At 40.0% G+C, this 16,383-nt stretch overlaps 1 protein-coding gene across 1 annotated transcript in view; it reads right to left on the bottom strand.

Annotated features, from left to right (window-relative positions):
• Positions 1-354: 354 nt before the first annotated feature.
• Positions 355-16,383, bottom strand: part of DPY19L4 (dpy-19 like 4) — a 43,460-nt gene continuing 27,431 nt past the window's right edge. Inside the window, exons 13-19 of the mRNA XM_026659854.1 lie at positions 14,396-14,515; positions 13,351-13,471; positions 11,991-12,047; positions 9,244-9,326; positions 3,950-4,082; positions 580-738; positions 355-366 (exon numbers count right to left, since the gene is read on the bottom strand). Of these exons, the coding sequence (XP_026515639.1) occupies positions 355-366; positions 580-738; positions 3,950-4,082; positions 9,244-9,326; positions 11,991-12,047; positions 13,351-13,471; positions 14,396-14,515 (685 nt within the window). The remainder of the gene's footprint in view (positions 367-579; positions 739-3,949; positions 4,083-9,243; positions 9,327-11,990; positions 12,048-13,350; positions 13,472-14,395; positions 14,516-16,383) is intronic.

The following is a 16,383-nucleotide window of genomic DNA, read 5'->3' as shown; positions in this document are numbered from 1 at the left end:
CAGATTTTAATTCCCTATTTGGTGCTCATACTTCACAGTGGTATCTAAGGGCTTGTTTACCTAAATCATTGTAACTACCATATTTTAAATACCTAGTGTAGATGGAATAAGTTTATTGTAATATGTTAGCTGGTAGAGGTGATCAAGTTAATGCGTTACAATACAACTTTTCTCTGTCTGCACTAGGGTTTTTAAACGTTTTAAAAATAGTCGAGATATGCCTAAGAGGACATACTCTACAGAACCTATTTTAGATATAAAAATAATTTAATTGTATAGGCTTAGATATTTAATGACTGGTGGGGAAGCAACACAGTTAGGTGCCAACATATCAGAAGGGATTACTCAGCAGGGCTAAGGAACAACCTGGGGGAAAGATCATATGTTTCAAAAAATTCAAAAAGAAGGGTGTTTTCAAAACAAAAGCTTAAGATTCACTAAGATATTTATCAATTCCAGACTGCATGCTAACTGTAACTGGCAAAACAAGTATTCCTGTGGCATTAATTTCATTTTTCTTTAAATTTAACTAATTACTTTATTCATTCAAACATTTGACTTTTTCCAGGTGATACTTACATGGCCATTAGCAATATCCAGTAAGTCTTTAACCCTACATCCTTTCACAGGTCCAACCTCATTGCAAATTGAATCCTCTATAATTAGGTAGGTGGCTTTGTAGGATGTGAGTATCTTATAAATATCCTCGGCAGACCTTTTTGAATAGATCTGATAAATCTGTAGATTAGAAAATATTTAATACAAATTAAAACCATGGAAAATTAAATGCATATTAAATACATTGGGTAATTGGGAATAAGAAGTTACATATACATCAAATTATAAAAAGGCAGTTATTTAAAAAATATAATTGTATAAATTTGCTACTCAATACATTTCCAGAAATATCTAAGGGTAAAATATGTTTTTGTAAGTGAAATGGATTTCTGGAGACTAGTCATAAGGTTTCAAGTCTCTGGTGCACTAGACATTTGTCGAGAGTATTTAGCAACCATGGATTACAAGCACTGGTATATGATACTACAGGATTTCATGAATAACGCTTCAGGCTTCTGTGACTGGTTCTCAAGATAAGGAGGAGGAATCTTAAAAGATGAGCCCCAGTGTCAGTCCTTTAGTGGGCTAGTATTTTTAGCTTATGACAACTGTGGACAGCAAAAGCTCCATAGCTGATAAGACCATGGGGAGCTGAATGGGAGATGACGTAAACTCTGCTATAGTTGAGGTCTTGGGCTGCTAACCTGGTAAAATTGCCCTAAGAGGTTGGGAAATCCTGTTTTAACAGCCTTTCCTTCAACAGCAGAACTTTGAAAATCTATTTCCACTCTGCTCCCAGCTCAGCCCATCCTCCCACCTCAACTCAAATACACTTAATTTCTTCATCTTCACATTTGGGCTATTTATTCTTCTAATGAAGGAGAAGACATATGGTTCACTCTGGAGTCTGTCACATGCTTCTGAAGTCCGCTGGTGAGTTCCTAGAGAGTGATGAGACACTGCTACTCTCCTGCTATACTTTTGCATCACCCTCAAACAGGGAATGAGGAACCTATTTAGAGTTCTGATCTCAATTTCCTTGCAGAGTAGTCCCCGTGGTAATAGCAGGTGATCGGACAAGTCCTTCTAAACAGAAAACTTGGAACACTTTTTTACCTTTCATGGCTGCATTGATATTCTGCACCAGCTACCGACCACTACTACGGAAGTGCACTGCTAAAGACTTTGGAAATGTCTGCTTAGATTCTGTTTTTTGGTGTCAGGAGATCTCACTGGAGATCAACAGGCAAGAGAGGAGTGGAAGGAAAAATAAGCCAAAGGGCATCTAAAATCATGTGAGGCAGTCGATTCCTGTTAAAAAAATAACATTACTGGCAAAATGCAGTTTCTAAAGTTGTGCTGAGACTCAGGCCTGGTCTACACCTAAAACTTAGGTCGACCTAGCTACATCACTCACAGATGTGAAAATTTCACACCCCTCAGAGACATAGGTAAGCCAACCTAACACATGGTATAGACACCAGTAGGTCGACAGAAGAATTCTGAGCTATCACCTCACAGCGGGGTGGATTTATTATAGCGATGGAAAAACCCCTGCTGTCGCTGTAGCAAGGGTCTACCCTACAGTGGCATAGCTGCAGCTGTGCTGCTGTGGCATTTGCAGTGTAAACATACCCTCAGTATTCACTGGTCATGAGAAGACAGAAGGTAACAGTGTCAAGGCGTCAAACCCAGTAAAATAAGAAATTATCTCTCCTCAATCAACCACCTAACTCTTAACTCTCCAATTTATTTTTTTGTTGTATTCTCAAACAAGACTGCCTGGCAACAAAATGATTTCTAGTGTCATTCAGGCCTACCGACGTTTCACTATTCTGAAGCCAATTGTTTACATAGTATCCTCGGAGTCCTGGAATACAATACAATTCCAGCACGGATGGTCAAAGTAGATGTCAATTCTGCTCCATGGTTCAGTTAAGTAGCAAAACATCTTAATTGAAAGATGTTTATCTCAGACTCCAGTGATGCAGGTCTGTTTCTGCCCATGAATTCAGCTGGTAGCCCAGAACCATGTCAGAATCCAGAAAGTTAGCTCTTCACTTCTGCATTTTTATAATGATCCGAAAAACCTCTCTTGCAATCAAGGGAAATTAATTCATGGGATATGGAGGTGAATACATAAATGAGGACACACTGTATACTACAATACTAGAAAGTATGCTAAATTCAGTGACTTTACTAGGTCTGAATATTAAATGATTCTAGATGGGGAAAAATTATAATCCTACATAGGTGCAGGAAAAATTAAATCACTATAATCTAAATTAAATGGGTCCCAAGAATTTGACCTATCTTGTATTTACCAAATAACCAGACACATCACATACATATACATACAATACCAGTATACAAAAAGTGAGATTTTTACTGTTTTGGAAATGAATTAATATTATTTTGCACTCCTGTGTACCCATTCATGGGAGGACTTTAGAGCAATTATACCAGTGGGTCCAACTTGAGACATAGAGGGTTATTTTGACTCTTCCCTCTTCCTCATCCAAACATCCAGGCATTATGCGAGTCCTGCAACTTCTTTTAAGTATTCCTCTTAGTATGCCCAAGATCTGTCCTTTTCTTTCCATCTCCACACCCAAATCTCTCATTCTGGACCTCATTATATCCTGCCTTGATTTACTGCAACATCCTCCTCTTTGGTTTCTCAAACACATACATTGCTCTTCAATCCAGACAAAATGAAGTCACTAAATTTATCTTTCTTGCCCACTGATACGATCACGCTTTTTCAATCTCTCTTCTTGTTCCCCAGCCACTCTTATGTCAAATTTAAGGTTTCTGACACCACCTTCACAGCTCTATAAAACTCTGTCCCTCTTTACTTATCTTCTTTTGTCATATTTCACACTGGCCCCCGATGCCCTTCGCTCAGTGTTCCTGAGTGTTCTTCCACACAGTCTTCTATGCATGGCAAAACCTCCCTGAGTTCATCGGCAAGTCCACAACTCTCCTAACATGTCCCTCTTAAAACCCACTTCTGCCATGCTGCTTATGGTGAATCAAGCTGCCATGTATATTACCCTTCCCCAACCTCTGTCTACTTGTCTATCCTTAGAATGTAAACTCCATTGGTATTTAATGTTTGGAAGGCACCTGCCACATGGTGGGCACTAGCATAAATAAATAATAAAAATTGCTCACCCCAGGTGGTCCGGGAAACAAGGGACACGGAGACCTGAACTTGGATCCCATGTTGGAACTCCAACTCCACAAGACCATCAGGTGGCCTTATCTTCTTTGACATGTATAATTTTCAATGCTCCTACACATATCAAGCACCTCAACTCATTTCCCACATAACGAATGAAGAATGAATCACTGATACCGCAATACATTTTTGGAATCAGATACTCACATTCTCATTTCTTTGTAGAAGATCAACATCATTATATGAAGGTAGACTTGCCACCATCCATCCAGTACACAGCTTAATCAAACCCATTAGCTGTGGACTTCCAGCAAACACAGCAGCAACAGGAGCCTGTCTTCTACAAAAAACAACATCACTTCATGCATTTAAGTACAAGGACATATTTTCTAAAACAATATTTTATATCAATTCTAACACCCAAATGAATCTTATAACCTGCTAAGGTAAAAATTCCAGCTCATGAAGATACCATTATGCATCTAACACATTTAACTGAAATTACTCTTCTTAGCAATCAGCTATGAAGTGGCCTAGTAGCATGATCAAAGTCCTTTGCATTCCTAGGTGGAAGCCCAGGCTTATTAGGAGCATGAGCTGATTAAGAAGCCTCCTGATGAAGAGAGTGGAGAGAAGGGTTGGCTAACTGCCATTCACTTCTGCATCATTTAATTCATGAAACAGTACTTGGTCCTGAAGGGACTGGGATCCTTGTCTTCTGAGCTGGCAGGAGAATGCCAAGTAGCACACACAGGAATGGGTGGAAGGCGAAGGAGGAAAAGAAATGTGGCAATAACTATAGAAAAAATGAAAACCACAGAACAAGAAAAGAGATGCTACATATTTATATACACCTAGCAGAGCTTCTATAAAAGAAATACAAATTTTTATATAAAGGTAGTTCAAAAGCTATACTCAGAAAATATGTCTCAGTTATTTTACCTACCTATCAACAAAAAGCAATTAAAAGCTCCTGCAAGTCCCACCACACAACGAATATTTTTAAATAATCAGATTCATTTTATCATATGTTCTGCCCTGGCAAGGTTTTATTTTATTTGAAGATGTACTGGTAAAAGACATATGTGTTTAGACAACTTGACTATCAAAAAAGGTCACACAAATATTTAACAGGCTCAGTTCAGTGGTGGGCAACCTGCGGCCTGCAGGCCACGAGACAGTTTGTTTACATTGACCGTCCGCAGGCACGTGCCTGTGGACGGTCAATATAAACAAACTGTCTCGTGGCCCGCCAGCAGATGCCAATAAAGATATTCAGTTATGAACTGAAAAATTTCCATTTTCATTAAAAATACAAACAGCTGTAAAAAGTGGTAGTCAGACTGCTCTTTGTTGAGCATATCTCAAAGCAATTCACCATGATTAATTATGTACTTGATGTGTAATATATGCAGGCTAATGCAAAAGTCATTAGGCACTTGGCATGGTTCCACTTGCTGCCATAAAGATCCACAGGGTGACAAATATCCTACGCTGCTATTAACAAAAAGAGGAAATTGGTTGGAACATCATAATTATCAACCTAGTCTTTTCTGAAGACGTACAGTTAAAGTCACTAAACTATTTGAACACAAGGGGCCCAATTCAACCCTCAAAGGCACAAGTTCCAGGAGCATCAACAGAACAGCTGTTGCACTGTGTGAGGGCCAAATAGGGCCTGTAGTTCTCATTGGGAAAGCATTTATTTTTACAGATAAATTATTTTTTCTTCAAGTAAGATTCAGTTGTACTCTCAGTATTTGTTATGACTAAGGCTGCGAGTTTGTCACGGAGGTCACGGATTCCGTGACTTCTGCAGCGGCCAATGCACCTCGCTCAGGGGCAGCTCAGGCAGCCCCTGCACCAGGCGCACTGGCCGTTGCTGGGGCAGTCTCAGGCCACCGTGCCCTCAGCAGCAGAGTTTGGGTGTGGGAGGGGGTACGGGGTTGGGATACAGGATGGGGTGAGGTGGGCTCTGGGCGGCACTTACCTGGGTGGCTCCCCGGAAGCGGCGACATCCTCCTTGCTCAGCTGCTAGGAGGAGGCACGGCCAGGCAGCTCTGCACGCTGCCTCTGCCCAGAACACTGGCTTCACAGCTCACATTGGCCGGGAACTGCGGCCAGTGGGAGCTGCCGGGGGTGGGGGTGCCTGCAGGCGGAGGCAGTGTGCAGTACTGCCTGGCCACGCCTCTGCCTAGGACAGAGCTGAGCGAGGGGAATGTCACCACTTCTGGGGAGCCCCACAGCCAGGTAAGCGTCGCCCAGAGCCCGCCTCACCCCATCCCATGCCCCAACCCCCTGCCCCCTCCCACACCCAAACTGAGTCTGCTGCTGCTGGGTGGGGGAGGCGTGGAGGCAGGTAGGTAGCATGCCAGCCCTGCCAACCCTCCCCGCCCCCAGCACGAGCGTGGGTCCCGGGCCACATACCGCTGCCTGCCCACCCACCCCCAGCACCAGTGGGGGTCCCAGGCCGCATGATGTCACCTGCCCGCCCCAGCACCCGGGCTGCCCTCCCACAGCACCTGCGGGGGCCCCGGGCAGGCCCCCCGTCAGTTTTAGTCATGGGTATTTTTAGTAAAAGTCAGGGACAGGTCATGGGCTGTGAATTTTTGTTTACTTCTCGTGACCTGTCTGTGACTTTTACTAAAAATACCCGTGACTAAAACGTAGCCTTAGTTATGACCAACACAGCTAGCCATGGACAAGAACTGACATAGCCTCCTGGTCAAAGTGGAAGTCTTTAACCAAATACATTACATTACTGCTTTACTTAAATCTCTTATTCCCTCCATCAGTAGGGTTGATTCTGCCAATTGCTGAGCACTCTGGCCCTGATACAGCTAAGAATGTAAGTGGTTATGCACCTTGCAGGATCAAGCCTGATATTTGTCTCCACCAATGTTTTTTGCAAATAGCTATTAGAAAATTAGCATTTAAAGAACTAAGAATATAACATTCACCAACTTAAGTTTTTTACTTGGCGATTAAGATTGGTAACTAAATTATATGAAAGCAAGTCACACACAATGCAGAAGCTGCTTCTGCTCCCACTGAAGTCAATGACAAGTTCCTATTGCTTTCAATGGAAGTAATATCAAGCCCATAATCCCTGTCTTCTTTCTCTTCCCAAACCACATGATCAAGTATGGAGGGAAAACTCATATTAATAACTGGATTTTGATTAATAACTGTAGTCTGTAATCTATCATTTAAATCAGCTTCTGTACCAAATGACTGGAGAATAGCTAATGTGACGCCAATTTTTAAAAAGGGCTCGAGAGGTAATCCTGACAATTATAGGTCGATAAACCTGACTTCAGTACCAGGCAAACTGGTTGAAACTATGGTAAAGAACAAAGTTGTCAGACACATAGATGAACATAATTTGTTGTGGAAGAGTCAACATGGTTTTTGTAAAGGGAAATCATGCCTCACCAATCTACTAGAATTCTTTGAGGGGGTCAACAAGCATGTGGATAAGGGGAATCCAGTGGATATAGTGTACTTAGATTTTCAAAAAGCCTTTGACAAGGTCCCTCACCAAAGGCTCTTAAGCAAAGTAAGCGGTCATGGGATAAGAGGGACGGTCTTCTTATGGATTGGTAACTGGTTAAAAGATAGGAAACAAAGGGTAGGTTTTCAGAATGGAGAAGGTAAATAGTGGTGTCCCCCAAGGGTCTGTACTGGGCCCAGTACTTTTCAATATATTCATAAATGAGCTGGAAAAAGGGGTAAACAGTGAGGTGGCAAAATTTGCAGATGATACAAAATTGCTCAAGATAGTTAAGTACCAGGCAGACTGCGAAGAGCTACAAAATGCTCTCTCCAAAGTGGGTGACTGGGCAACAAAATGGCAGATGAAATTCAATGTTGATAAATGCAAAGTAATGCACATTGGAAAACATAATCCCAACTATACATATAGAATCACAGACTTTAAGGTCAGAAGGGACCATTATGATCGTCTAGTCTGACCTCCTGCACAACGCAGGCCACAGAATCTCACCCACCCCTCCTGTATCGAACCCCTAACCTATGTCTGAACTATTGAAGACCTCAAATCGTGGTTTAAAGACTTCAAGGTGCAGAGAATCCTCCAGCAAGTGACCCATGCCCCACGCTGCAGAGGAAGGCGAAAAACCCCCAGGGCCTCTGCCAATCTGCCCTGGAGGAAAATTCCTTCCCGACCCCAAATATGGCGATCAGCTAAACCCTGAGCATCTGGGCAAGACTCACTAGCCAGACACCCAGGAAAGAATTCTCTGTAGTAACTCAGATCCCACCCCATCTAACATCCCATCACAGGTCATTGGGCATATTTACCACTAATAGTCAAAGATCAATTAATTGCCAAAATTAGGCTATCCCATCATACCAGCCCCTCCATAAACTTATCAAGCTTAGTCTTGAAGCCAGATATGTCTTTTGCCCCCACTGCTCCCCTTGGAAGGCTGTTCCAGAACTTCACTCCTCTGATGGTTAGAAACCTTCATCTAATTTCAAGTCTAAACTTCCTGATGGCCAGTTTATATCCATTTGTTCTTTTGTTCTTATACAATGAGGGGGTCTAAATTGGCTGTTACCACTCAAGAAAGAGATCTTGGAGTCACTGTAGATAGTTCTCTGAAAACATCCACTCAATGTGCAGTGGCAGTCAAAAAAGTGAACAGAATGTTCGGAATCATTAAGAAAGGGATAGATAATGTTTTCACCCCTCAGCTCATAGAGAGAGACAGAAATATCATATTGCCTCTATATAAATCCATGGTACGCCCACACCTTGAATACTGCGTGCAGATGTGGTTGCCCCATCTCAAAAAAAGATATATTGGAATTGGAAAAGGTTCAGAAAAGAGCAACAAAAATGATTAAGGATATGGAATGGCTTCCGGATGAGGAGAAATTAATAAGACTGGGACTTTTCATCTTGGAAAAGAGATGACTAAGGGGGGATATGATTGAGGTGTATAAAATCATGACTGGTGTGGAGAAAGTAAATAAGGAAGCATTATTTACTCCTCCTCATAACACAAGAACTAGGGGTCATCAAATGAAATTAATAGGCAGCAGGTTTAAAAGAAACAAAAGGAAGTATTTTTTCATACAACGCAGTCAACCTGTGGAATTCCTTGTCAGAGGATGTTGTGAAGGCAAAGACTATAACAGGGTTCAAAAAAGAACTAGATAAGTTCATGGAGGATAGATCCATCAATGGCTATTAGCCAGGCTGGGCAGGGATGGTGTTCCCAGCCTCTGTTTGCCAGAGGCTGGGAATGGGTGACAGGGGTTGGATCACTTAGTGATTACCTGTTCTGTCCATTCCCTCTGGGGCACCTGGCATTGGCCATTGTCGGAAGACAGGATACTGGGCTAGATGGACCTTTGGTCTGACCCAGTATGGCTGTTCTTATGTCTTATGATAAAATATGCTGTTATTACTCAAAACAAAAATGCATTGAGCAAAACAAAACAGAGAGATACATCCAGGAACTCACACTTACTTTATCCACATCATGAGTTCTACTGTATCTGAGTCATAAAATTCTTGCAGTTCTGAAAGCTCTGTCATTATCCTAGGAAAATACTGAAGAAAATAAACAGAAGTTTATTACGTACCATGGTAAGCCCAATGGGATCTCTCAAACATTGTAACTTTAAATACAGCAATAAGAGTAATCTGTAGTCTTTACAGTCACAAAAGAAATATTGCTACAGATGATCAATTAAAGTCTAATAAAACTGTTTTATATTTTGGTTCAAATTCAATGGTTTAGTACCATAAACTCCAAAGGATTTACACCAGGAGTGAATCTGACCCCTTATATTAAAAAACGAACAAAACCACAAACTTTTTCCCTTTGGTTTTTGAGACAGTAACTTGAAGCATACAATAGTAAACTAAATCGCAGTTGTCCCTCTACAGAGGGTAATAGTAGATCTAACAATACTATGTAATTTAATCTAGTAATGCATTTTGTTGAAGTGTCCTTCTGTTCCTCAAATGACCCCAACACAATTCTCCTCAGTATAAAATTATGGAAGTTTCTGAGAGAAAATTATTATAACATCTGGATCTTTTTAACCTTTTGCAACTTTTTCCCCCCCTTTCCTTCAGTTCAGTTCTATGGTATAATGACACAAACTTCTTAAACTGGATTTGTAACATATAGAGCCCTCTAGGTGTCCAAACCCTTAAAACAGTTTTGTTAGAACAATCTGAAGTACAGAATTCCCCAGTCAATTGAACAAGTTTTATTTACTGTAAATAGATATATATCTGACATTTTAAAGCCATTATAGCTTCCCAGAGAGCCAATTTAAATGCACTGGCAGCATATGTGAAGTCAGAAGATGTGTAAAGAAAGTCTTACTCTACTGCTATACATACATTGTATCAGAACTTCAATAATAAACCATTTGAATCAGATGTTCATACCTTATCACTAAGGGACCATCGTGATCTAGTCTGATGTCCCGCACATTGCAGGCCACAGAACCTCACCCATCCACTTCTGTAATAAACCCCTAACCTCTGGCTGAGATACTGAAGTCCTCAAATCATGGTTTAAAGACATCAGGTTACTGAGAATTTACCATTTACACTGATTTAAAACTGCAAGTGACCCATACCCCATGTTGCAGAGGAAGGCAAAAAACCCCTAGGGCAGTGGCTCTCAACCATTCCAGACTACTGTACTCCTTTCAGGAGTCTGATTTGTCTTGTGTACCCGCAAGTTGCACCTCACTTAAAAAAAAACTACTTGCTTACAAAACCAGACATAAAAATACAAAATGTCACAGCACGCTATTACTGAAAAATTGCTCACTTTGTCATTTTTACCATATAATTATAAAATAAATCAATTGGAATACAAATACTGTACTTACACATCAGTATATAAAGCAATATAAACAAGTCATTCATTGTCTGTATGAAATTTTAGTAAAACTAGGCAAATGTCTAGATGAATTGATGTACCCCCTGGAAGACCTGTGCATACCCTCAGGTACGCATACCCCTGATTAAGAACCACTGCCCTAAGGTCTCTGCCAATCTGACCCAAGGGAAAATTCCTTCCCACTTCCAATATGGTGATCATTAGACCCTGAGCATGCAGGCAAGACTCATCAGGCAGATACCTGGGAAAAAATTCTCTGTAGTAACAGAGCCCTCCCTATCTAGTGTCCCATCTCCAGCTGTTGGGGATTTTTGCTACTGGCAGTCGCCGATGGGCCACATGCCATTGTAGGCAGTCCCATCACGCCATTCCCGCCATAAACTTATCGAGCTCAGTCTTGAAGCCAGTTAGGTTTTTTGCCCTCCCTGCTCCCCTTGGAAGGCTGTTCCAGAACTTAACTCCTCGGTTAGAAACCATCACCTAATTTTGAGTCTAAACTCATTGATGGCCAGTTTATATCCATTTGTTCTTGTGTCCATGTCATCTCAGTACAGAGAAGAACTACAATTTTCAGATACTTTTGCCATTTACAAACTTAAATTTTAACAATTATTCACTCTGTAATATGATAACACCCGTTAAAAGAGCAATCTGATTCCTGTATAATGTCTATTTAACAAAAGCTCACTATTGTATTGATTGTTTTGTTCTTGATATTTACATAGCAAGGATTTGTAAACCTTTTAACACTTCCTACATAAATAAATTGTTTAAAACAATTAAGTATTTAGAAATAGCTTTTCTGAACTATTGCAATATGGAATTGAACTTTTTTTTTTAAATCAGGACACATCTATGTAAGTGCCTAAATGGTATCCTTTATTGTAGTATTTGAACATCTAGATTATTTCTACGTAAGGTTCTAAACTAAGAATTCCATTTCTTGTTGACAGGAGCTTTTCAAATAAAGCACTTGCAACTGCCTTCTGTAATTCTACTTCCAACCTATCTAACTGCCTCTCAGTGAAAACACGCATGGGATGACATACTCTTAAAAATGTTCCAATGTTTTACTTTTGCAATATTTTCTCTGTACAATCACTTTACTTTATAAATCCAAAATTTAAATGAATGTGTTTGTCTTCAGACAACAGACTAATGCATGTTTTAATTGCACCAGCCACAATTGTTATGTATCCTTGTACATACAACTATATATGATTTTATTTGCTGTTTTTAAAGAACTGTGTTCACTAGAGCACACTTCACATAGGCACTATCTTCTCTCACCAGCAAGACATTACTTATACTGTGCCTACAATGAACACTTAAAATACTCTTTTTCTTACCTCTTTCCACAAGCTGAAACCTATTATACTTGGAACTGCCATACTCAGAATGAGAGCCTAGAATATTAAAAAAAAAAAAAAAAGAGATTACTGATTGCTCCTTTATTCCCCACACATGGAATCTGGGATATTTACTGTTTGTGCCTAAAAACTGAGACACAAGGTGGGAGAGGTAATATCTTTTACTGGACCTCAACTTTCCAATATTCTTGGACCAAAACGTATACAACAACACCGCACATCTAAAAGCGGTCAGCTGTAATAGAACGAGTCTCAGACATGAACATTAAACAACATTTGGACAAATTCTGCAGTTCTTAATCAAGCAAAACTCAATATGAACAAACAGGATTTTACTTGATTAAACACTGCAGAATTTGGCTCACTGTAACTTTAGTAGTATTGGGTCTGAATAGTTTATTCTTCAAGCAACAGTGATGAAGTGCATACATGAGCTGGGGGGAGGAAGCAAGAGTGAACAGGTTCTCTCTCACTAAGGTGATCAAGAGACAAAGAAAAAACGAAAGAATGAAAAGTGCAATTCAATTCCCTTTAACCGTATTTATTCTCTCATTCAGAATCCCAGTATTAATACAAAAGAACAGCCTATTATACAGCACAGCAGCATTTCAGCTAATCAACCTCGTCTTGCAAAGAAGGAGTAGTATAACACTGTTTTGGTAATTTCTAGTAATGAATGTATGCAAAGCAATCTACTGACAATTAAAACTGCAGTAGGTCAGTTAATTGCATGCACAAAATAAAACATGAAATAGAAACAAATAGATGTTCTTACATAACCTGGTATCAACTACATTACCTCTGGAAGAACTGCCTTGGCAGTTCTTACAGAGTACTACTGCTTAGCATTTACATAGCAAGTGACATGTCCAAGGCATTGTACAAACATTCAATAAATAATTATTCCTCAGAGCACCCTTGAATCAGGTAACTGGATATGATCCCCATTTTATGGAATGGTAAAATGTGGCAGAAAAGAGATGTGATTTACCCAAGGCCACTCATCACATCAGTGGTAGAGCTGGGATTACAATAGAAGTGGTCCTGATTCCCACTGCAGCATTTATCCCTCTTAAACCCTGATTAGAGGCTGTAGCATAAACATGAGCAGACAAATGGTCTCAACAAACCTTATATGAATAATTCCAGCTATTGTTTAGTTTGACAATTTTTCAATCTTTCCCAACAATTAAATATACATTTGTCCAGGCTGCCCTATTTTTCTAACCTTAAATGTTTCTTTAGAATTCTCAGTTACTCATCACTTATAAAAGAGATGTACTCATTAGCTATAACAACTACCATCAATGGCTAAAAATGACTGGTAATGATGACTCACCAGCAATATTGGGTGTACAGCTCTCAGTCGAAGCCATTTGAAAAGCGTCATCCAAAGCTCAGGGGAGCATACACCAAATGCTGCAAGCATACACATATAGGGAGTCCACAGATACTTTATGCTGGGAAACACCACAAAAATCCAAAGATGAGACATTGCACAGATTGTATTCAGACTCCAGACACAAACACACACCTGTCTCTAAAATTTATTTGGCTAACAGTCTGGAAAATGCCATTGTTCTAGTCTAAACAGCATTACATATAGTGTCATAAGAATAAATGTTCAGAATATCTTTTTAAACTGCTTTGCTGTTGCTTGACATGTCAAAACACACATCTCATGATGTTCTAAACAGACAATGAGATGGAGTAGAGGTCTTTTCCATTTCTAGTTTCCATGATACACCATGAATAAGGCCCTACTTAATTTGCAATATTTTGGAAATTGCGGCTCCTGTGATATTAGACTTTCAGTGCAATGTTGACAGTGGGAGCCCCGGGCTCCTGATAGCAAATAATCGTGGAAAAGTAATAATGGGCCTTATTACCACAAATAGGTCCATTATTACTTTTCTACAATTTTCATGGCTTGTCCACAACTCAGCAGCAATTATTGGACAATCATCCCACGATTCAAGAACGGCCTTAACCATGAACTACCTGGTGCATCAAAAAGTTACATAAGATTTCAATGGAACATAGGAATTTAAAAAGAATGCTAGCACAGCAGCTGAATTTGAAGACCAACGGGGCAATGATTAAAAATTTGTTCCAATTAACTTCTCAGATTTATGCTGGGAAAAACCTAAGAAAATGGGTTCAAGAAACCAAAGACACTTAAGCATAGTCTACTTTTTTTTTTGTTGGCGATATATGGCAAAGCTCACTCGCCTATTTCCTAGAGTAATTATTAGTGTTATATGTCAAATGGGTTTCAGAGAAGAATGTGGGAGGGGGACAATTTGGACAACTTCTAAACGGGTGACTAAAATACCAGTAATATTTTGCCACTTTCAAAACAGAAATATCAATATAAAACTTACCCTTCCAACATCATTGCAAGAGAACCCATTAACATTGTGTGGATTACATGATAAGCTATCTCTGGCCTCTCTCCAATTCGGCCATCATCAAGTGTAATTTTTTCTTTGAGTGGTCCACCACTGCAGTTGGAAGAAAATGAAACAGCATTTATCTCACACACTGTCTCAAGCTGTGATACCTACAAAAAACTTGACAACAGCTAGGCCACTGGTGTGCTGATACCACTATCTATCATGCTGACCAATATTGTCTTATTGTTTCCTTGTACCCCCTGTCCATCTGTCTGTATTTATCTTCTGTCTCTTGTCTTGTACTCTGATTGTAAGCTCTTTGGGGGCAGGGACTGTCTATGTTCTGTGCTTGTCTGGCTCCATGGCTTGGTCCATGATTAGGGCTCCTAGGCACTACGATAACACAAATAATAAATAACTTTAACAAAGAATCTAATTCAAGAGTAAGAAGGCTTCACACATGTAACTATTTTGCACTGAAGTATGCTGTACTTAAGCTAAACCATGCTTTGTCATATTATTAGCCCAACTACAAGCTGTAGAATCAGTGAAACTGCACCTATAATTTGAGGACAGAAAAAAGGATGGAAGACTGTTCAATCTCATCATTACAGATCCTAGTAGTATCAGATTTAGATTGCTATCTTGCATATATAAAACAAATCCATTCACCAACTTGGAAGGTGAGGGGTGGAATGGGAAGGAATAGATTTTATTCAATCATAAAATTATTTTAAGCTACATCACAATAATAAACGTAATTGTGACAAAATGGAGAACTAAGACTATTAATACTTCACAATCAAAAAATAATTTTTGGACTTTTTTTAGATTTTCCGAAAAAGAGTTTTGTTGGACAAATTGAAGTCACTGCTTGTCACAAAGTTGTCATGTTTATTACAAATGAAAATCAATTTGAAGAATGAGAAAATTAAAACTGACAAAATCATCATGCCTCAAAGCTGATTACTTGTTACAAATCTCAGGGGAAACAACTTTCCAATAAATATGGCATAATCTTCATCTCCTAAAAGTCTGACAGATTTTGAAAAATCCACTCTCATCTTTACCCCTCACAAGTGGGAAGCTTGACCTGGCATAGAAGGGAATCTATACCTTTCATTACATTCAGCATAATGTAAACTCTTCAGAAACGAGTAAGGTAATTTTCTAGCACTTAAGATTTCAAAGATAACCTTCTATATTAGGACCTATGCAGTGGTGCCATTCTAAGCCTGCAGACAGTTCCATTGCCTCTTCTACTGCTCACAGTTTTACCAAGCAAAAACAGATTCAAACTAAGGGTATGTTTACACTGTATTCAGGGATTTGACTGCAGCATGTGTAAGCACACCTGGGTTAGCTTTGTTTGAGCTAGCTCACTAAAAATAGCAGTGTAGCTGCAGCAGCACAAGTGGTGGTATGAGCTAGACACTTGAGTGTGTACCCAGGCGGGCTTGTACTCTGGTGGCTAACCCATGCAACTGCCTGCCCTGCCCTGATTTCAGTGCTATTTTTAGTGAGCTATCTCAATCAAAGCAAGCTCAGGTATGCCTACATCTGCTGCAATCACACACACACACAAACGCAGTGAAGACATACTCAAAGAGGATACTAGTCAGTTTCATTGGTTCTTTTCAGAATCCTGTGGGCCACAGTGAAACAAAGGAATCAGGTCAGTTTTACTCTACTGCTTGGCTCTCAGCAGCAGAAGACGCAGGGACTCATAACAGGAGATCAAGGCCAAAAAAGACAGAGGTGAGGCCGACTACTGGAGATCCTCTCCATTCCTCCACCTTATTCATGGCAGCCAGGAGGTTGTGGTGAAGACAAATACTAGAGAAACATAAATCCTCTTGCAGCAGAAACACACTAGTCAGAGGCTGACACACAAGAAGCTCTTAGAAGGATCCAGGGCTCCTCTCTTCTGGCAGCAAGGGTGGGTGATGTACTACCTATCAGGGAATTATCTATGG

Source organism: Terrapene carolina, unplaced genomic scaffold (assembly GCF_002925995.2).
Source record: "Terrapene carolina triunguis isolate 2854851 unplaced genomic scaffold, T_m_triunguis-2.0 Scaffold58, whole genome shotgun sequence".
Classification (NCBI taxonomy): Eukaryota; Metazoa; Chordata; order Testudines; family Emydidae; genus Terrapene; species Terrapene triunguis.
The sequence above is the reverse complement of the archived record's forward strand: the minus strand, read 5'-3'. Positions and strand labels throughout refer to the sequence as shown.